We start from the raw sequence: 23,641 nt of genomic DNA on the forward strand, positions 1-23,641 counted from the left end.
AATTCCCATGGGAAACACAAAGACACACTCTAACTTAGGAGCAATATTCCTGCCCCCAAATTGCCAAACAGACAGGACAACCATTAAAAACATTCGAAATTCACGCAACATATAAGCTAAAACAACACAGTGATAACAGTAGGCCTGGTGGGACCACACTGAGAAATACCTCACCTCAATGCCTTGGGCTCTCTCCATGGACTTCCTCCCATGGCTTTGATCACAGTAAGAATTAATTACAGGCTTGATTTGTTAATCAATTCTCCTCCCTGTGAGCCTCTCCTGGTACTAACAGCAACTTAGGAAATGGAGGACGGGGTAATCTACTGGTCTATAAATACAAGGTAAAAATTGATCTACAGGGGATCAACAGCAGATCTCACTGACTCCTAATGGCACTGTGTAGATTTAGAGATTTAGCCATTGTAAGAACACAAAGTAACTCTACAGGGATATGAACATGATCAGCGTATTTAGCAGTATTAGTACAAAAAACTATTCTGTCAGATATTTGTATACTCAGTGGGCTTGATGTGTGCTGAAACAGCAATGTATTAATACAATTGTGTTATATATGGCTTCAATTAAATGACTAATCTGTTGACTATTTCTCAGTGAATCAGTGTGTCGCTGTCTAATGCATACCGCTGGAAAACTGCCAACATTTCTATCATCATTTTTAAAGATTATGGGGACATAGTGAAATAGTTCTCCAGACTTTCTGAAGGTCTTTCAAAGTTTTTCTTTGGACATTCTTTGGTTGCTTTTTCTCTCATTTTAAGTCCAGTCTGCATATTTGGCCATTTTCAGAGACATGTTTTTTGTTTTTTTTGTTCGTTTCTTAAGCCACTTAATATTGACCTATGAATCATCCAAGCATAGAAAGGCACCTAAACAGTGTGGTGTCTACATATAACAGCAAAAAGACAGTTTTAAATCTTTGGGCACTTTGTTACTAGCATTTTGTTGCAAAACCCCCCAAAAAAACTAGAAAGAAAACACAAAATTTCTCCTCATTTCTTTAGCTGAATCTATGACAAATGCCAAAAGACAGAAGATAACACAGTTTGACAGACATGAAACAGTAGTTTGACAGCAAATACTATTTGCTCTCAAAATATATTTAACGCAATGCTACTTCCACAGAATCATTAGTGATTCCCAAAGTGCTATTAGGTAAATCCAGACACGATGTGCAGCATCCATCCACAAAGGTTTCTACAGAAACAGTCTTAGGGGAAGGCTGGCCCATAGGAAGCAATTCTTAAGGGAAACAGGGAGAAAAGGCTAAGGTACATCAAATTACACAAGATGTGGACTGAAAATCTGTGGCAGGTCTGATGGAGTGATGAATCCAAACTGGAAAATTTTGGTTCAAATCATCATCAAATCATCGCTGCTAATCATCACGGACAGAAAAACACAGTGAAACCCTATCAGCCATAGATTGGCTTCCCCAGAGCCCAAACCTCAACTTTATTGAAGCAGTGTGGGGTCATCGTGACAGAGAACGGAACAAAGGGTACGAGGAACCGCAGAAGAGCTTTAAATGTTCTTCAAAAAGCCTGGAGAACTATTCCTGAAGTCTACTTAAACAAATGACACCAGAGAGTTCAGACTGTGTTGGAGACTAAAGCTGATTATACCAACATTTTTTTCAAGCTCATTAGAATTGACCACACTCTGTTTTTGCCATATGTACTGTATTTCCATGTGAGTTTACAAGTTTCAATTAATTGTTGGACCCGTTTCCCATTTTCCTACCAAACTATAAAGAAATGATGGAGTGGTACAAGACTTTTGCAGAGTACTGTACTGTTGTATATGACGAAAGACGATTCAAACACACATCTGAGAAGCCTTAAACATGATGCATCGAGCGCTTTGAGCTGGAGCTTGGAGCTTTGTACGTTAGTGGGTTCAACTTTCTGAAGGCATGAAGCCATGAACGATGGCCACACTGGGACAGCAGCTGTCCTAGAACACCCCCACCCACTGAAAGGTGCTACCAGCTTGTTGTAGCAGATCCAGACTCTTACACCGAAGTAAAAATAAACTCCCCAGACAGCTCTGTCTGCCTGTCTGAAGATGATGGACTGCACACCTTTCTGCTATGCACACAGGTACTCTGTCTGTGGCCCCCACCTCCTCCGTCCCTCTCCTTTATTTCCATCTTTCTTCATCGCTTTCATCCTTCGTCTACCTCCCCCTCCTCTCCCTTTCACTCTGTGCCTTTTCTGTCTTGGTTTCGTCTTGCACCCTTTTTTATTTTTTATTTTTTACAGAGGCCATGTTTGTTTAACGATGAAAGGACGAGGAGGGAACCTCTTTCCGTCTATCCTTCCCCTCCAATATCCATCTCTTCTTCCCCATGTCCCCTCTCCTCCCCCCGTGGCCGGGCTGTAATGTGTAACCAAAGAGATAGAGACAGAACGTTTCACAGGGACAAGGTTAACAGAACAATGAGAGGCTTGACAAAACTCTTGACACCTCGACAACTGAACATGAATAAAAGATGTGCCCGATGTGTGTGTGTTTTTTTTCCAAGGCGCTGCACAACCCCCGAACATTTCTAGGAACGAACTTGCTCCGTCGCTCTGTTCTGCTTCGTTTTCCTGTCAGCCTGTCGAAATCTGTCACTCCCTCCTGTGAACCCCACCGCCAGCCACTGCAGCATCAGTATAGAACTATTTATTAATACTGACAGATCGCATGTATCTGCAGTGAATACATTCGTAGCGATGATGACAACCTGATGGGCTGCATGAATGAATTTGTTGTGTCAGTGGGAATAAATAAAGAAATGAAAGCTTGTTCTCAGCATGCACCAGTTTGTTTTCAGTCAGCTATCTATTACTATGCTAAATACAGCCTCGCATGGTAGCTGCCTCGGATAAAGACTTAAAGGTTTTAACCTATGATTGATTTCACAGAGGCTCCGCGCTGTGACCTTTGGTCCTAATAGAGAGGTGGGAATCGAAGGAAGTGAGGAAACCTAGGAAAGGTGGATAGAAGAGGGCAGTAGTGGCAAAGGTGATGCAGTTTTTTTTTTGTTTTTTTTTAAAAAGAAGTGAAACCACAGGTACATATGCTATTACAAGTTTTGGAGAGGTGATGAAAGAAAGGGAAAAAAGAAGGAAGACTTGGTTCATTTTTGACCTTAAATACAGGGAGTTTAAAGGCGTAAAAGCTTGCAAAATACACCCTAACACCCTCCTTCTCTTAGCACACACCAACAGGTGGAGTTTAAACGTGGCTGATAAGCAGAAAGCAACAGAGCAGATATTGGTAGCACTCGATATCTGCCTAACTTTAACTCACAACTACTCATTTCCTCCAAGACGAGTGATAGGCTTTGAAAGCACTAAATCCCTTCATGCTGTTGCCTCATTGTTCACTTACCACTTGTTCAACTTGCTCACTTACCACAAGCAGCTACAAGGAACTCGGCAGGACGACGGAGCCCAAACACTGAGCAGAGATAACGTTTGAGGATTAGAGGATGGGGGACTGTTCAAGGTTAAGAATCCTCTAAATTTGACACATTAAAATGAAAACATGACAATGGCTCTCCTGTCACGTTAAATAAACTGTCACTTTAAGTCATATCTGTGGGCAGCAGTGCTCAAATTGAGGCAGCCAATGATTTTCGAAATGCTCCCTGACTCCATATTAGTCCATACACACTGAAGTTTTGAGGCGTTTGCCCTTGCTGACGGACACGCACGTTTCTTTCCATTTCTTACCTGACTACTCTGGCAATTTCTGTTGTAAATATGAAGCACTTTACATTAATCAAAGCTGCAGCTAGAATGATTAGAGTGCTGGGCCCCTCCCGCTTTGTTTCCACTCCATGCTGCTCGTAAGCGTGTGCACAAATGCACTTCTGGGCGTGTTTTGCGTCACGGTGGTGGTTCTAGCAGAGAAGGCATAGGCAGAGGAGAGGGGTGAACTTTCAGGTCTCCAAGTGAACCATTTATCCTTCAAATTCAAGTGGTTCCGTCTTCTCTGAGTCACATCTAATTAAATTCATATTTCAAGCCGAACCCCATCCCGGCTGCTCTCGCAAAAATCTACAAGACCAGACAGCTGCAGCAAGCTCAGACAGTCAGAGACTGAGCTTAGCTTAATGAAGGCAGCAGGCAGAAACACTGACCAGTTTCTACGCAGTCTTGTAACAGAGCCGCTGTTGCTGTTACCAGGCTGTCGAACAGAGAGGAAATCAGGGAGAGGAGAGCTATCTCGGAGCTCAACCACAACCTCAGCTTAAAGCGAAGACATGAAGCTTTTTTTTCCTCAGGATCAGCATTTAGGAGACCAACAGATCACTGCTAATCAATTTACTGCCATGGCGATCAAAGTCTGGCAGAGCTTCAAATCACAACAGGCAATGGTTTCAGTGATTAGGTTTGCCTATTATAGATTAGCTTCAGAATATTTCACCCTTGTTAAAGATGAAATGGAAAAGCGATTATACTTCTGATCTGAATCGACACGTTAAGTGACATATATCCAGGACTCAATACTGTGCTGACATAGCCTAATTACATATTTGACCAGGAAAATCAAATTAAATGTTATATAAGTGAAAAGGGAAGCAATCAAATCCTTACTGCCAGTAAGCAATCTTCATTAATGATTTTTAGCAGTCTGTATTACCAAAACTGCATTATTGGGAAAACTGCTGGGTGCCGGTCCTGTTGTAGTTCCACATTACTTACTTTTAATGTTTTTGTTTAAGGGAGAAATTTGCACAAACGCCACACAGCAGAGGCAGCGGCGTTTAGTATCCTCTGAATAAAGTGCTATAAAAGTATCTTACTGCACAAATGTTATTCAGGTGTGGGCAGTGGCAGGAAATCAGTTTCTCCCTGCAGAAGGTGTTGAATGCAAACTGTGTCCAAAATGGCAGTTAGAGAGTTTTGCGGCAGGAAATATTTGATCAAAAACTCAAAATAGTGTCTGTGCAGTTTATTCCAAATCCAATCAGGCAGTCTTGCCCCTTAGCAACCATGGTGGTGACGCCCCCGGGCAGTTACTGCAGGCTCAGAAACCCGGCCAGTATTCAAATACAGAAATCTCAAAATGAGGCCAGTTTTCGCTTCAGAACCTGGACCTGAGCATTTCTATTCGCTTATCTTTATAAAATCAACAAAGAATCAAGAAATGCGAAAGCCACCTCACTTATGATTCAACTACTATAACTACCAAGATAAACCATCATCCTCTAAACACACACATTGCAAACCATCAAGTGTTTGATGCATGCATTCCCCCCCGCTCTGCCCTCAATCATATGTCCGCTCTTTAAATTGGCACTTAGTCATCAAACCTTTGAGAACCCCTGATTTAAATGGATGGAGCGAGAGGCATAACTGCAATTTCAATCACCACCACCACATAAAAAACGCATGTACAGAATAATCAAATCTGATAATAACACAAAAAATAACCCCAAATATCCCCCCCTCCACCCCAAACATCCACCTCCCCCACAGGGCTTTTTCGTTCTTATGCACAATGTTTTACAACACCCACACACTTGTACCAGTACAAAACATGATTGGCCTGGTATTCAGCAGCTCAGCTGTTATAAAACAGACGATTGGCTTTTTGGAGGTAGCGGTGGATATGTGTCAGGTGACTGCCTTCTCTGGCGTTACACAATTTTTCCTTAGACCTCTATTCCACGCTCCTCAGCTTTTAGTTTTAGTTTAGTGACGTTGAATTCAAAAGATTTTTGTGCAGACGAAGAGTCACATGATGGGTGAAACACCCCCTTTTTTTAAAATGCGAGAGTGCAAAGAGGCTGAAGCAGAAATGGCTGCTTCATGGAGAAAGTTGCTAACTGTGGTTTTAGATTTTGTCAAGCCAGCAAACACAAAGAGAGGCTGGCTTTGCTGAACTTCATCATAGTGATGAAGTTCCAGGTGACCGTCATGCTTCTGGTCATCTGGTAAATATATTTAATTAAAGTTTTCAATTCAACTGACTTTTCAAAATTTATTTTATAGCAACAAATCACAACAACAGTTGCCCCAAAGCACTTTATATTGTAAAGATAAAGGCCCTAAAAGCTACTGAGGTAAATACCTGAATCTTTAGCACTTCAGTTGCAATTTTGCAATAGTGTTTGAAACTTTATCTGTTGTTCCTTTGTGTTCGGAAGAGAAGTATTTATTTCAACATTTGCAATCACTAATCTGAGCTTTTCTCCCACCACATCATTCTCACTTACTTCCAGCGTTTTTTTGTCAGCTTAGCTGCTTCTCATTCAATTTCTATAGTCTTATACACCCCCGATTCTAAAACTGTTCAGATGCTGTAAGAAATCTAACTAAACACAGAATACAAATCTCATAAACCCGCATTTTATTCACAATAGAACACAGAAAATATATAAAATTATTATACAGAGAAAATTTACTTTTTCATGACAAATATTAGCTCGTTTTCAAGTTGATAGCATGAACTAAAATGCAGATGGGACGAGGGGAGCAACTACATTTCAAGTAGTACTAAAAAGAAACCGCCGGAGGAACAATTTGCAACTAATTAGGTTAATTGGCAACAGCTCAGCAGCATGATTAGGTATAATAAGGGCATTTCAGACAAAACGATGGGCAGACGTTCAGCAACCTCGAAAAAATTATCTCTGAAAATTGTGGAACAATTCCTTAATATTTTTTCTAAAAGGAAAATTGTGAAGACTGAGTATCTCATTGTCTACGGAAAAGATTCGGAGAATCTGGAGAAATCTGTGAACAAAGGACAAGGCTGAAAATCAATACTGGATGCTCGTGATCTCTGGGCCCTCGGGCAGCACTGCATTCAGAACAGGTTAAAGCTCTATCATGCAAAGAAGAGGCCATACTGTATGTAAACATGATCCAGAAACGCCCGAGTTCTCTGTGGACTGAAGTCATTTAAAATGGACTGAGGCAAAATGGAAAAACTGTAATGTCTTTTGAAAAACCTGCGTCCTCACAGAGGGACCATCCGGCTTGTTATCGGTGGTTGGATCAAAAGCCTGCAACTCCCTGGTATGAGGGTGAAAGGTGTTTACAGGTTCTCAACATATGCACACGTCATCTTTTCCAGGGAAGCATATTTTAGCAAGTCAATGTTAAAAGAAAGAAAGAAGCAAGAAATCACGCCCCCCTTCCCGGTCATCATTATCTTCCAATAAGGCAAACACAACCATGATTATTGCCTTGAACCTAACAATTAAATAAGCACACCTTTAACGATTAATTCCTGTCACATCGTTAAAACAACTATTTCGATGTTACTACAGGTTTGGACACATACTGTAGCACTTAATCTGCAATACTCCTACACATTCAGCAGGAAAATTACTTACATTCAGTCTAGCCTTTAGAAAAAAAGAAAAATGAAATGCAAGTAACTGCTGGTTTTCTGCTCAAGTCATACAGAAGATCAAAATTCACTGAAAGTAAATCTTTTAATTGAGGCCTCGGCTCTTCAACCTCGGCTGAACGAGGGTCCAACACTGCGTTGCTCTAGGAATGTGGCATTTGCACAACGTACGGAAATATTGTTAAACGTTATTATAATTATATAAGTATTTTTGAATGTAGCAACTGCCTGACATGTCTAAAAATAAATGTGTGTGTGTGTAAACGAGTGAAAATAAAAATTCAGTGCAGTGATTTACCGTCCTGTCTTTCGAGGAACAGCTGGAGATTAGAGCCTCTCTATGCTGTCAACCAGGGATTAACTTGCAACTTCTCTCATGAATTGGTCAAACACAGGTTGGACACGTGATCAGTACTCTGAACATGTGTTCAGTACAGAGTTGCTCGTGTATTAAACAACCATAAAAAGATAAAAAGATATACATTCATATAGGAACCATATCCCTCTGTCGTTGTCAGGATGGAGGAAAATTACAGAGAAAAATTAAAGAGGAAGAGAGCGATGGTGGGACAGGAGTATAACAGAGCGAGATGAAAGGTTTTGGTGACAAGCAGAGAGAGAAGAAGAGGGATTAGAGAGACGGAGAGGGAAAAAAAGGATGGAGGTGATGGGTGCTAGCGGATGAGCCCTGAGATGAATCCTCATGAGATCTGTAAACTTTCATATTCTAATGTTGAGGATTCTCACCGAGTGGTGTCTCAGTTAGTCAAGCACCCTGCTGTGACCTCCTTCTGCAAATTAACACAAAACCCTGCAATGAAAAAAAAAGTCTACGGAGCTACAGTAGAAGTGATTCCTACCGTTTTTTGAAGAGAAAAAGCAAATGACTACATGCTGTGCTGAAATCATAACATACAGGATGGACTGGAAGCTACACAAGCGTAGCATGCCGTGGTGTATGCGCTGGATTTCATTATATTTTTATAAACGCATTTTAAAGAGTCCTGTGAAGAGGTAATATCAATGGAAAAGTAATCCTATTGAACCAAGTCACAGACAGGAAGTTATACGCTGTAGTTATCTCCTGGATATGCTTACCTACACACAAAAAAACCCAAAAAACCCACTAAATTAACATCTTAAATCTCTGCTGTGTGTTTTCACAGCAAAGAATAATTTTAGCAAATGTGCCACAGTGAAGTAGAGCTGTAGTGTCTTTGAAGCGCTTTGCTTTCAAGCGACCGTACACGAAATAAAAAAGCAATGAAAGCAATTTTTAAAAAAAAGTTACTCCTCCGAATTCAATATAATAGCAGTAGCACTGCAAATTAGACCTGCAGTAAACTCCAGCTTGGTGAAAGTCATAATACATAAATGTGGACAGCCTCATTCTGAATGCTCTGCTTTCATTTGTGTGATGTTAATTTAAAAAAAAAATGCAATCCCATCACTCAGTGCCTTCCAGCTCGTCTCAGTGAGGATCTACTTTAGCGATCCTCTGCAGCTTGACAGCCGAATGTTGAGATTTATTATTATTTTTTTAGACTTTTGCCATGTTACATAATTTTGCAGCATATGTGACTGATGCAATACAGACAGTGACAGCAGTAATCACAAGTATAGAGGAAGGCACCCTGCATAAAACTGAGCCACTTTACCAATTAGCATCATGCAAATGCTTGATTAGAGACTGGTCATCGTTATGTCAAAGCAGGCTTTAAATATAGGTACAGAACAACCACATGGCTGCTTTTTTATTACCTGACTCACAGAAATTCTGAGGCAGGTACTGAGATCAGCATTTGGGAGTGCTAAAAAAAAAAAAAAAATTTTTAAAAATCAACACATTTACTGTTTTTTAGTTGGATTTTTTTCTTTTTATTAATTATCACCCAGCCACCTAAAACACACAATGTTTTACACCGTTTTCGTTACATCCTTGAGACATCCTAAGTGATATCACACCCCAACACACAGCGCTGGGCCACAATGGCAACACAAATCACAGACACCTGTCTTTGAGTTGGAGGTATGATCGTAAGCGTTATCGTCTTCGTCGTGCCGAGCCTACACTGAATGCTACGGGATCCATCTCTCCAAATCAAGCCTCTGTGAGGCTCCGGCAGCTCGGGCTCCTGATGAATCTGGCGAGGACAGAGAGGGACCCCGCCATAAAAGGGAGCGCGGCGATCAAGCTGCTGCCCCTGCTGAGGACAGCCCTGTGTGTGACAGCCAAACACTTTCCCTGATTAATCAAGCCTAGCAGCGGGGCTTTATGTGCCATTAAGAGCCCTGCTAAATGACTTCACTTCATTCATTAAAGTGGAGCATCCTCTGCGGGTAGAGCAGCTCCGCTCGCCAGACAGACAGACAGACAAGTGAAAGCTTGGAGGAGATGGTGGTGGGGCAGCGATGAGGGTGGTGGGGGCACAGAGGCAAGATAAACAACGACAAATATAGACCCATTACAATGCTGAATTATTCATCTTATACGCAGAGCTTCAGGAAAACAACAGAGGGAAGAAAAAAAAACAAGAGTCCAAACAACCATGGGGCTTATAGAGTCTTTATACACCAAAGAATATCATTAACACAGGACTACTTATGCACACACCTTGTCTGGGAAAGGTACCACACTGGGATCACGGCCAAATCACTTTAAATGGAAAAATCAGGTTCCAGTAGACTTATCCGTGAAGCGCTTTCATTAGGTAAAGGTATAGTTTTAATGAATCTGTGCAGGGGGAGTTTGACAGCTATAGGTGCGAGTAAATAAATCGCTTGAAAGTGCTGTGCGCCGCCTACAGCACATGTTAATATAAGCTATTCTCAGAGCACAAATTCATACAGGATCAAAAAGTCAGGCAGAAAATTCCAGAAAGGGAAGATTACAGAAGGGAGAGGCAATGATGCACCCCGACAGCACTGAGAGTGGACAAAGATTGGTAATTTACCAGTCAAAAGGGAGATAAAGATGGAGGGATGGAGAGAAAGATAAATAGATAAAGATTAGCAGCAACAGGAGATCCAGGGGGCAGAGAGGAAGAGAGAGACAAATGAGACTGAAGAAGAGGGAGGCTGAAAGAGAAAGAGAGAGGTAGAGAGTAAATGATTAATGAAAGGAGCTGTGGAGGGAGGTCAGGACTGAGCAGAAGAGGAGTGATGCTGCAGCCAGTGAGCAAAACCGAAGAGGACAACATTATGAGCAGCCGCGCTGCTGTCGCTCACCGTAACACAGGATTTGTAAAAGGGGAACCAAATGCGACTCAAAAGAGCTTGAGAGCACGCGTTGAATCTACTGAATTTGCCAAATTCACTAAATAAGGCTTTTTTTTTTTTTTTTGCCTTTTCATGTTTAAACACAGATTCTAATTGGCCGTAATGCCTTTGAGAGGCTTTTATTGTTATTTAAGCCAAAGACTGGCAAAAATACAATGAACACTTGCGTGTGGATAAGTTTGCGTCACTGTAGAGAAGAAAACTTTGATCACCGGTGATGATTTATTACTTGACAAAACTGTTCAAAGACTTTCATTAGATCCTTTAACTTCTTGCAACATCTTAGTCAAATTCATGCCTTAAATTAATCCCCAACTGGCAGTGTGCTGTGGCTCTATTGCCGGGGCTCACTGATGCATTTCTAATTGGCATTTTTGCTGATGGTCACAAGTTAAATCTATATTCTCCATTACCCTTCCACCATGTCCCCTGGGATCTCTCTAATGGCTCCGAGCACTTGAATAGAGATATTTGTATAAAGTATATTCTCTCTGATGCCGACTCGTCTCCGCACGGGCTTACTTCAGCTGCAGGTTTGGCGTGTAGCTGAGAGTTTGGGAGGAGCGGGAGGGAAAAGTTCACTACCTCTTTGAAGATTAACAAAACACGTGTTATAATCGAGCATGGAAACAGCCTGAGGAAAGACACTTGTAGTAAAATAAACTGTGTTTTATCTGCTCGTCTTCAGCGTTTCGTCTGCACCGAGATGGTCTCACATGCTGCTTTACAGAGCAAATGTTTGTCGTAGCCTTTATCCCTCTCGTTCCACATCACATAGTAAAGCCCTTGGTGAAGTTTTGGCTCAGCGACAAGCCTGAATGCTCTATAACCGGCTCGGCAAAAAAAGACCCCAAAAAACAAAACACTGCAGCCAGCGCTGGTTAAGAATGGTTGAGCTGAATGACGCTAGCTGTTACAGGTTGACCAGCAATTTCGCAATTAGCTGATAAACCACTAAGATGGAGGGTTACATAGTTTGAACGTTAACTCTTTACCTCTTGAAAGTCTACTAAGGAGGAAACTCTTTTCCAACCTGAGCATTTTGTGTCATATTTCAGGCTGTCTTATAGAACAAAATGACTGGCTGTGCCTCAGAAGTTAGTGAGGGTGGTCTCTGTCTAAGCAGCTGCCCTCTGAAAAACCCAGAAACTATTCTAACGGTCACCAACCCATGTCTTAAGGATACAAGGAAGGTCATAAAATATCATCTTTATAGCGGAAAAGAGTTAAAGGTAAAAACTCTTCTTGACTGTAAATCATAAAGTAGTTTTTCACTGAAACCTTGCTCCAGCAAAGATGAGAAATTGCCAAAGGTGAGATATCATGTGTTAAAGTCAAAAGAATGAAGCTCATATCCTGACAGAGAGGAAGAGTCCTGCATTCTTTGGCTCACCTCAGTGTAGACTCTGTGTTTACCTTTCATTAACTAGAGATCCCAGAATCCTCTCCTCCCGCAACCTCCCTTGGGATACTCCAATACAAGGTGAAAATAAATGCTGTAAAATAGCTGCTTGAACAACAAATATTTAAAAAAGCACAGCTTATTATGTTTGAATTATAAATTATTTCATAAATGCTGATGAAAGACTAAGTTTAAGTTTTAGTTTCCCGGATGAATTCTAATTACAGATCGCTCCGTAATCTATGTGTAAAACGGTTTTATTAACATATCTCTAAAAGGCCCAAAATATTCCATTTAGAAAAGCTGAAAAATTCCACAGTTTGGGAACTACAGTGCACTGCAAATGCACTGACACAGGATATGACTAACACAAGAATAGCGTCAGCTCACGACATAAGCTAAGCTACAGGCAGACAATGATAAAAGCCAACTAATCAAGATACTCTAACCATAATACAGCTGCAGTTGTGAATCCCCACCCTGTGCTCTAAGGACAGAACACACCGTGTCCTCAAAAAGCTACACCCAAAGGCCGTTACGATCACATGAGAAACAGTCGAGAGACAGAACGCCGTCTAACCGAGGAGAAGGGGGGGGGGTTGCAATTAAGACTTGAACAGAAATGTAAAAAGGAAGCAATGCTCCCTGCCATATACAAGCACAATCAGACAGAGTGAACCAGCTCTTGTTCTGTCAGCAGTGCAGAGACTCTACTGTATCACAGAGCAGACAACAATGCCCAGGGCTGAGATAACAGGAAATGCCAGCTTATCAGAGAGGGGAGAAAACAGAGGGAGATGGCGAGAGAGCGTGATGAGTAACTCACTGTTTACCAACAGTGTAAGGGAGCAAAAATTTCTGTTGTGTCCTTCATGTGAAAGTCTGTCATTTACACATAAGTTTCAGCCAGTGAGTTTTCCCCCCCTCCTGCAACTGTAATTTGTTTGCAGAACATGTAAAGTGGATAAATCAAATAATGGGGTAGGCAAATCCATCACTTTCTTAATTTGAGTTCCATTTCATTGGCTTTGATTTGTTCAGATTGAGTCACCTCTCGTGGGGAGTTTGTTTAATTTCACAGCTGAAAGAACACCAATGATTTTTAGGAGAGTTTTCCTTGTTCAACTTTCTCTACAAGCTATTACAGTAAATCTTGAATGCAATACAGCCATAAACCCCGGAATATTAAACTGCTGTTTACAGAGAGAACTTTGATGGCGACACTTAGTGATCATACTCGCTTAATCACTGCAAAAGTCTGTTCTCAAGAGTTTACTGGAAAATACGAGAGTTAAAGCAACATTATGCAAGAATAAAAAAGGAAATCGCTTTTCCACCACGACTGGAAGTGCGACTGATAAATATGAGGTATGCGAGAGAGGTGGCGTTCACACAGAGGCAACTGAGCCATTCAACAAGTGGAGCAAATTCATCCCCTTCATTGGATTAGGAGGACTGGAGCTATGGTTTTACCCCTACTTTATGCCTTCATTTTACCCACCAATAAACCAATACTTGTAGCAATAAGATAGTTCAAAAGGTGATTTAAAAAAAACAAAAAAAAAACAACATAAATGTAGTATTTATTTAAACAAACCATTATGGTGTTTAAAGAGCAGTACATATTCAATATGAATTTGCTTTTTCTGTTGAAGGAAATTCAGTTTTGCTTTGAAATTCATTCCTAATAATAAAAGTATATTTAAGAAATAAAGAGTAAAAAATCCTTAGTAAAAAGTCTTCACCAATAAGAATTAAAAAGAAGAAATGGGAAGGATTTTTTTCCACCACAAGAAATATGATTTTTCTTCATTTGTCCTGTTTTATATCTGGGTGGACATCCATTCTTCAGACAGCATTTAGTTGTTTAGACATGCAATCACTCAATTTCTTTATTGTTCACCATATACAGCATTTTTCTCTCTTGCTTTCTTCTGTATGCACACACTCTTGCCCAAACACACTGACACTGTGGCATGTATCCACTGCCATTCCCTCTACTGAGCTTGGTCTGTCATTCAGCAGCACGCAGGACCTGGAATGCGACGGCGTGGGACGCGCTCCTCTCCTGCTAGCTCCACACATCGTCCGGTGGCACACAATCTTTGTTCGGCTCGCACAATACAGCATTCCACAATCAACGACAATTAAAAACAGAGGGAGAAGGAGATGACTGGGAGGACTGCACCACTCTAATCTTATAGGATTTGAATTCCTGTCTACGGGACTCTAATAGGCCTCTGTTCTTTTGAACAACAAAGCTTCGAGATGAGATTGAAAAAAGCTGATACAGATGAAGGCAATCTGAAGCAATTTGGGGAGAAATGTGAAGCTATTAAGGCCTGTATGAAGGCTCTGGAGGAAGTAGAAATAAATGACTAACCATTCAGAGGAATGTTTTTCTGTAACATGAGGTTGTAAAAATTTGCAGAAAATGTATGCACCAAAGTGTCTGCAAATTACAATAATTAAAAAACACACACACACACAGAAAATATTTTTTTAAAAACACACTTTTTGTACACAATATTTCCAGCTAATTCACGTGTAGCTAGCACTGGATCAGAGTTGGTGAGTCCTGCTGCGTCCCTGTTGCCCACCTGGTCTCACTCTTTTGTCCTTCCTGCTCTTCAATGGTAGAAATTGGCATTAAGTGGACTTTAAGCGATTTAAATCGTAAACACGAGGATATTCCATCTTGGATTTCACTGGGGAGAAATGAGATGTCACCATGGACTTTGCAGGGATCAGTGGGCAGACAGCCTGTCATCTAAAGACGATGCATCTAAAATAAAAGAGGACAACTCCATGGCTTTACTTCTCAGAAATTAGCAGGGACAAGTGAGAAAGAGACAGAGGAGAAATGAGGGCAAGGTAGTGAGGAAGCAAAGAAAAATAATGTGTTTTTGCATGTGGGTGCAGGAGCGAGAGAGGGATAGAGAGAGAGTGTCTGAAGCAGTTCCGAAGCCTGGTCGTCACGCATGCTTAACCTTGCGCTAGTGCCTGTGCGATGCAGCTTGCATATCAATGATGGACGAATATCAGCAGAGAGGCCTCCAACCAACCTCCACTATACTCAGCAGGCTGAGGTTGGGGGGGGCAGGCAGAGCAGCATCTGCAGCTACACTACGGTGCTTACTACAGCAATGCGAGTTATATCGGGTAAGGGAAGAGTTTTTGTAAATGTAAGTGTGATATTTTAAATACACGCTGATTTAAAAAGAAATTAAAGAGTGCAATATGAAAATACTGCTTTAAACTGACAAACAAAAACACGCTTTAGATCATCTAAAAGCACTCTTGGCCCGAGTCTGTGTGTGTTTCCATTAATGGAGTTTACTTTTGCCTGGAGCTCTCCAGTCACAGCCTCCCTCATTTCTCTTTTGTGTCTCATCATACCTAGAGGTGGAAGATCTGGCCAAAACATGTTTTTTAAGTTAGTCTGGGTAATTTCATGACAAAACAACATCAAATGCCATGAGAAAAGACTGCCTGAGAGACAAAACACCTTTAAAACTGGGCATTTGTGCACAGCTTTAAAACCACGAGCGGCACAGCAGCTCTAACTTAAAGAGTCAAACGAGAGAAGAGAAGAGAAGAGAAGAGAAGAGAAGAGAAATGATGTGATAATGTGTTTCTAATTAAAACAAAAGCACTCAGGGACACCCATGGGGTCCTAAGGGACCAGCACAAGGTGATAAACTCTCTCATCCTTAGCCTATTTTTTGGGAAGCGATAAAAGAAATTCAGGATGCCATGCCCTCTTCTGTTCTTTTCTCCTTCTTTCCCACATGCTATCTGATGCCGACAGAGGCCTTTTGTCACGTCGATCCTTCCCAAGCACCCCAAGGCGTCCTGTGAGGGTGCCTTCTTCAGGGTCCTGTGTGTTGATTGACACCTCAGACCTTTTTTTCCTCCCTGCGTCGATCAGAGGCCATTTCCCTTCTGCCTCATACAGCTCAATAAGAGGCCGCCGCTTTGATAGCAGTTCTGTGGCAAGTTACATCTCTGGCAGAAGGGATAAGAGAGAAACTAGGAGGGATGCCAGCAGATAAAAGAGGACTTTTACCAGCCTTCTATGTGTTCAGCAGGTTAAAAAGTGTTTTCTATCAAAGCCTTGTCAAACTGTCATTATCACTTTGATTTGAAGAGAGCTCTGTATACCCCAGAAAGAAAATACACCAGAGCTGCATTTCTCCTCTGGTTTTCTTGTAATCCCAGACTGATGCTAATCTAAAAACACTGTGGCGATTACACTAGAAGCAGTTTTAAGTTGCTATCTTTCACTGACAGTCAGTGTTGGCGAACGCAGACGACAGAGAGCGGTGACAGTTCTCCGTGTTCTAACAGTTGTTCTCGAGGCATCCCTTGAGAGCTGGCAAGGCTATTAGCTGTGTAATGATCACTGGATGTTGTAGTTCACATCCACAATGGCAGCGTGACAGACAGATGGAGGTTGATTTTGAGGGATGAAGCATATGGAGAAAAGTGCTGTGAGCAGACAGCTCAGATGGGATTGCAGGCTAACACATGTAGCATCCTCTCTATTGACCAGAACAGCAAAGATTAATACAGATACGCAGACACGTAATCACGCACATTTATATTGTTCTTTATCCACTTAAACAAAAGGAAAAGCTCATGCTGAGGCCTACCACGTGGATCTTATGTATGGGGCTTATGCATGGGAGTTGAGCCAACAGAACCAGGTGTGGCCACTTACCAATGTAAGTGATCCATGGAGAGTGGGATGTGTGTATAGAGTGGGGAGGTTCGACACAGAGCCATTACAGAGCATTAGACCGTGCGGTCCTGTAGGACATCACCTGACCTCGTCTGACCTCAGTGAAAGAAAGAAAAACCTCTTTAATCTTTCTTTCATCCGTCCGTCCCTTTTCATTTTTTTACCGCTTAGCTGTGGAGTTTATTTCAAATTTTAAACTCTTCCAGCATTCATGTTTTCATGCTTATTTCCCATACTTAACCTCTCATTTTACCATCCAAGCTGACCAGCAACATATGTTTACCCTCGGGCTACATTCTTTTGCTCCTGCCATAACAAATAGGTTTCCTCTTTGTTCTAATGATTGCACCTATATCATTGCTCAAGGACAACGAAATGTAGTGAACAAAACAAGCAAAACAAAAAAAACCCCTCATCAATCATCAATTCATCAGGTGGCAGCTGGCATGGGGAAAATGTGATTCCCTGCACAGTTTATCCAATGCATTGTGAGCTTGCGGTGCGTGAGTGCATCTGGGAGAGAGATACAGCTATTTTTATTGTAGTTCCACTGTAATGCGACTCACTGTCAGAGCCAGAGTGGCAGCCTGAATTGCTTCTGTCGGATAAACACTCCCAGCATGCACTGCTTTGCCTCAGTCTGCGCAATGCTGCATTGGCAGCCTCCTGGCAGGATTTTGAGGTGTCTCGGTTTAGAAGTAGCTGTGTGTGTGTGTGTGTGTGTGTGTGTGTGTGTGGAATGATGATCCTTACAAGAGCAGAAAATGCTTAAGTCTGCACCAAGACTGATGCTTGGTACCTGAACCAGACTGAATGAAATGGCACATACCTATACTAGTTACACATTCCTATGCTATAGGTTGTTTGTTTTGTTTTTTAAACCCTGACTTTACATGATCTTTAGGAAACACCTGAAAAGCAATTTATAGAGCTGTGAGCACTGGAAAAATGGACAAAACAAGCATCTGTGAGCATTTGAGGCAGAGTTTGTTCCATGACTCAATACTCACTCAGGAAAAAGGAGAAAAGGAATTTGTACTATGTGCTGCAATGCAACTCAGTCAGGACCACAATCCCAGAACTATGTGGAATGTGTCCTCTAACTGCCAGCGACTGAAACCTACACTCGTTGAACAACTGCAGTACACAGTCAGTGGTCGTGTACTGTCACTCTGAATCAAAATCAAGCGCAGACCATAACACAGGTAGCACACAGAGAGAGAAGAGAGACCAGAGCAGTGTTGCTGTCTTAAAAGCCAGACAAAGTGTTCATTACTGGTGCAAAGGCATAAAGACAGCCTATTCTCAGATATTCGCGGACGTAGGGTATAAATACGAGAAAACTCTCTTTAAAAATGCATGCGTCAGGATTATATTTTTAAGTTTTACTCAGCATCAGACATCCAGATACACCTTGCTGCAAGTGGTCTGCAACTTGGGCTACTGTTTTTGCACACCTGAATCTTTCAAATGTCTTTCTTTTGGGGGCTTTGAGCCTCACAAACAAAATCTCAGCTATCCTTCCTAAGCCCATGTGTCTCTGCGCCTTTCTCAGAGGCAGATATGTTCCAGACACTGTGCGGCACATCCAACTTGAATAATCAGCATGCGGTGACACCATAATTGACGAGTATGACAATATGTTTTTGATTATTATTGTTATTTCTTATGATTGGGAAGAACAATACTTTAAAACATTTCCTTTTCTCGCTCATCTGCTTCTCTTTATCTGCATATCCTCCAGCATGAAAGGTACAAATTATATAAAGGAAATTGATAAGTGATAACAGCTTTCCCCCTACCTTCAGCAAAATGTGCTTCAAATGTTTTGTGCAGTGGGTGTTTCTTAATGTTTGCCATGTAATATATGCAAATAAGAAAGAAAATAATAATTCCCACTACAATACTGTAAATGATCTTGCAGCTTAGTTACACTGTACAGAGAAAGTTGAATAAGATTTTAAATTCAAGCGTGACATCTGTGTTTGTAGTGAAATATAAACTTTTATGGATTGTTTCGCTCTCTCTTCAGCTCCTACCATTTACATCAAATACCTGCACACCCCTAAGCCTGGTCCTGCCATGGGTTTCTACCTGTTAAAAGGGAGTTTTTCTTCCCCACTGTCACCAAGTGTTTGTTAATAGGCAGGTGATCTGGCTGTTGGGGTTTTCTCTCTATTATTTTGGGGTCTTTATTTTGCAATATAAAGCACCTTCAAGTGACTTTTGCTGTGATTTAGCACTATATAAATAAAACTGAAATGAACTGAATTTTTATAGTGTGGACACATGAGATAGAAAAAAAAGCATATTCCCAAAATGCATCTCTAGCAAGGACAGACTACATGTTTCAGATGTTTATCACACACACACACACACACACACACACACACACACACACACACACACACAAACATAAAATCTTCAGAGGTCAGTTGTATTTAGAGTTTCTCTGTATCTACATGGGCGAGACGCCAGGGCCCCGTGTCTGCAGGGGTCCATTCTGAGGTCAATACTACAACACTGTAAACTAATGATCCAGCAAATTCCCTCAGTCCTACTCTCTCCCCTCCTCCTTCCTTTTCTCCTCAATCTGTTGTTGCCCTCTGTCTCTCCCACTCTCTGATCCCCTGCTGCGCTGCAGAAATGAGAAACAACTGAAGACTCGGCAGCGCCGGGCCTGCTCTGCTCCTCTGATACACACCACTGATAAACAAGGCTGCTTGTTAAGAGACAAATGAAACTTTTGGCTTCCTCGATTTTGTTGCCTTCCACTGCCTTTTCATCTAGCGTTTTCTTGACACGCGTTCCCTTCTTTTGTCGACATGGTCTTGGCTGTAATGCCCAGTGGAACATCAATCTTGCGTCGAAGTGTAAACACAGATAACAAAATGATCGGCAAAAGCAAAGAAGTCTGAATTAACCAGGAAAAGTAAGAAGTTCCCTTTGAGCTCACCTCTAACTCGTGTACGCAATTTAAACAATCCGCTAGGTAGATGGCTCAGTTCCATTAAATAAATCGACTTTGATGTAAACGTTTAGTCACATAAAGTTAGTGTGTCTCCTCATTATAGCTTTGCCTCTTTGTTGTTTGTGCTGATGTACCTTTAGCAGCAGCTTGCAAATGTGAACTTCATCACAGGAGACTGCAGAACCACTTCAAAATCTTATGCCAAGACACACACACACACACACACACACACACACAGATGCATGCATGTTTTCACACACAGTATCTCCCAGGCCTGGAGGAAGCTCTCCATCGGAGCCTCTGAGTCAGTGCACACGATAAGGCAGCGATAAGAGTCTCACTTTTCAGTCCTTTCATATTGATTTGGAATAAAGAATGGGGCTCAAGGGATGAACACTCAATCACGCTGTTGACCAATGGAGGCGAACTGGATTTAAAAGACACAATAAACGAGTTGCAGTATCTGGCAGTCAAAGTGAGACGATAGAGACAATATCTGCACTAACTTTGCCCTACTCTCACAGGTGGCAATAAGCTGTCCCTGCAGACAGGGAGAGCACAGGCTACAACTGTGATCACCCTGTCTGCAGGAAGCCTGGCCAGTGAAGCTGAATCAAGACATGCTCCTGACCCAGTGCATCAGGTGTGGGAATATCCTGTTAGTTCCCATGCATAAAAAAAAAAAAGAGGCTATCAACCACAGTTTATATTAACACAGCCTCTATTTTATGTCACTAACATGTCCACCTTCACAACTGACCTTACAAGAAAGAAAGAAAGAAAGAAAGAAAGCTAATTTCGACTGCTCTCTTATTCACGTGGGGTCGCCACAGCGGGTAGCACCGCATATTTGATTTTTATGCCGGACGCCCTTCCTGAAGCAAGCCCCAAGAGATTTGTGTCTCCTCTTGGGATCGAACCAGGGATCATTTGCTGGTTAGATAAATGCGTAAAACACATGGAGCCATTGCAGCTGACCTTACTGTAGAATGTTTAAAAAAAAAAAAAAAAAAAAGCTGTTGTTTAATCAGGAGGGTAGAAAAAAAGCCCTCCACTCCCGTGTTAGTGGACAAGACACACAGGCAGTACAGCCATGACAAGCATTTCTATTATATATATAAAAAAAAAAAAAAAACAACAGCTGATATGTCAACACAAATTTGCTGGACACCCACAGTACGTGTCCAACTACTTTAAAATAACCGGATCGACAGTCTCCGTCTCCCCAAGCGCGACGACAGCGTGACTGTCCGTTTTCACAAGCCCCATCTGGGGCAGCTTGTAGCAGGACCGGACCCGCGGAACACGGCATCTGAAGCAAGGCAGCCTCTGTGCAAAGCAACACGCTCCAAACACAGCAGTTTTCGAGCGGTCAAATGCGCGGACTTTCCAGCTGCTGCCGCCGACACCAGACCTTGAACATCTAGTTTCTCTCTAAACTGTTCGATCCTGACCGCGTGTGTGAAAAGCATACACCAGCCAAAACTAGTAATGACTGAAGAAAAAAGAATGAACAAAATAAGAATGAACAAAATGAGAATGAAATCAAACAATCAACATGCTCAAGACGCCAAAACATTTACAGAAGAAAGGAAGGTGTTTGCTGGATTCGTAATTTATTTTTATTTTTAAAGCGCATTGGAAGTAAAATTCTGGCAAGGTGAAACAAGCTTGGTAAAACTGAACCTTTCCCGCTTAACAACATTTACAACCGGCAGATAAAATGTCTGTCTTTTCTCAAAGAAAACCCAAAGCAGTCAACTTTCTGAGCCGTGCACAGCGCTGAGCTGAGAGACCCACGCCGCTGAGTGTATCGCCTTGCGCCCTCCCCTCCCGCAGCTCTGTGTGTGACTGCCCCCGGCCGCTCGTGAACTTCCCTCACAGCCGCGGTTTCCTCCCCCATAAATAAAACTTACTTTTCTCTGGCTTGGCTGTCGGACGGCACGTTGCTACTCTTGCCTTTGGCGTACATGCTTGCAGAGAGCTCCGATTGTCACGCACCTGTCAACCCATCACAACCTCCCTGGGCACAGCCCCGTCACCATGGTGACACAAGCAGCGTCGTCTCCCATTGGATGTCCTGCTGTTCAGGACCGCCCGTTCTCCATGGCTACCGCCAGTGAGTGACAGCTGTGTGTCCACGCCCCCTTTCAGAGTAACTCCACCCACCTCCTCTTTCTCTCCATATAGCTCTCTTTTTCTTTCTGTGCTCTACCGTCTATCCTTCTGTCTCCCTGCCTGTCTGAAGTCTGTCTGTCTGTCAGCATCTATCCCCTTCCCATTCCCCTGATTGGAAAGGCTCTCCTGCCATGTAGTTTCGACACACACAAACACTCACACACACACATATCCTCTTGCTTAGTGCAAACTGAGAAGAGGAGGGGGGATTTGAAACAGTCCAACTAGGATTTTTAAACAACTGGCTTTGGATGCTCCTTTTATAGACAATCACACCCTCTACCGACGCACACGCAGCTCACTGCACAAACAGCTCCAGCAAATAACTGCTTTTCCATTGGTGTTTATTTACATAGGTGTGAAGACATCCAAACATGTGGGAAGCGGAGCATGTCGGGAACAGTCGGGCTCTACAGAGAGAGAGAAAACAACACATTCTTTTAGAAGATGCGGTTGCCTTATAAGCCTTCCTGTACATACATCATACGTAGTGCTGCTACAGTGCAGCTGCAACACCAAGAGGAAATGTTCGGGAAATCCGCTGAAACACTAATGTCACATCTGCTGAAAGACAGCGAGGGTGATGAGCATTAAACTTTGTAGGACCACCTGTAGGAATTCCTGCTACATAATGTATGTGAGTTTGATCAAAAGTGGAACCCCAGTCCTCACGTGGGCAACAGTAAAATGTTTGTTTGATGGTAATAGGAAACACAAGTTTGGATACATTTACTATCCAGTGTCTCAAAAGCACACTTTCATGCTTACATATCATTCTCAGTGCATTTACTTCACATCAGGTATGTCCTCTTGCTCTGTAACAGCTTGGATAAGCTATAGCGCCCTTGTAACTTTAAGATGGTTAAACAGTTAAGAAATAAGGATGGATGGATGTTCACAGAAAGTAAGCGCCTTTCTGTGGTCAAAGCCTGCAACTCTCACTTCAGGTAAGTTAGCAGCTTGCTGGCTTGATTTTGCAACAACGTTCTCCTGCTGAAGCTCACACACAACACAAAGAAGCATGTAGAAGAGAATTATGTACAGTAAGAAGCATGTACAGTGCATGATAGTAGCTGAGTGAGAATCAGTGATAGAAACACTGAATGTATGAGTGTGGCTGGAAAATGCAGCAGGGAAGAAGTGCTATGTCATGCTGCTATGACCGGCTTGGAAGCTAACAGAGTAGAAGGTTCAGTCCACTGTCACAATATACTTATCACAAATCCACTGAGTCAAAGCACTCTGGAGAAAAAAAAGACAGGCTACATCTCGGTATAAAAGGCACTATAGAAGGCTGATTCCCAGACAGTAGTAAGCTCTGGAAAAACACAGACTGTGCATGCGTGTGTGTATGTGTGTGCGCACTGGGGGCGTAGCACAGGGGCAGCAGTGTTTATGCTTACGCAATGCTCCCGTGATGTGACCCAGTTGGAATGGATGCATGCTGCCTCACTCTCTCCGGTTCTCTCTATCTCACCCTCTTGTCCTCACGCTCTCATCTCTTAACTGAAATCTCACTCTCTCTTTCTCTCTCTTTCTTTCTCTTTCTTTCTCTCTCTCTATCTCTCTCTCTCTCTCTCCCTGTTTCCCCACTTCCCCCCTCCATGTGCCAAATAAACCCCGCTCCCCCTGGAGAGAGGCGGTTCTATTTCAGACAAGCAGAACTTTTGGTTTTGGGATGAGTCCC

The 23,641-nt window shown here is 42.2% G+C and overlaps 1 protein-coding gene across 1 annotated transcript in view; it reads right to left on the reverse strand.

Moving 5' to 3' along the window:
* Positions 1–22,008, reverse strand: part of LOC309718837 (single-stranded DNA-binding protein 2) — a 56,446-nt gene extending 34,438 nt beyond the window's left edge. The window contains exon 1 of the mRNA XM_082554430.1: positions 21,693–22,008. Within this exon, the coding sequence (XP_082410556.1) occupies positions 21,693–21,748 (56 nt within the window). The 5' untranslated portion in view covers positions 21,749–22,008. The remainder of the gene's footprint in view (positions 1–21,692) is intronic.
* Positions 22,009–23,641: the final 1,633 nt, after the last annotated feature.

Source organism: Aulonocara stuartgranti, assembly GCF_965226115.1.
Source record: "Aulonocara stuartgranti genome assembly, chromosome: 12".
Taxonomy (NCBI): domain Eukaryota; kingdom Metazoa; phylum Chordata; class Actinopteri; order Cichliformes; family Cichlidae; genus Aulonocara; species Aulonocara stuartgranti.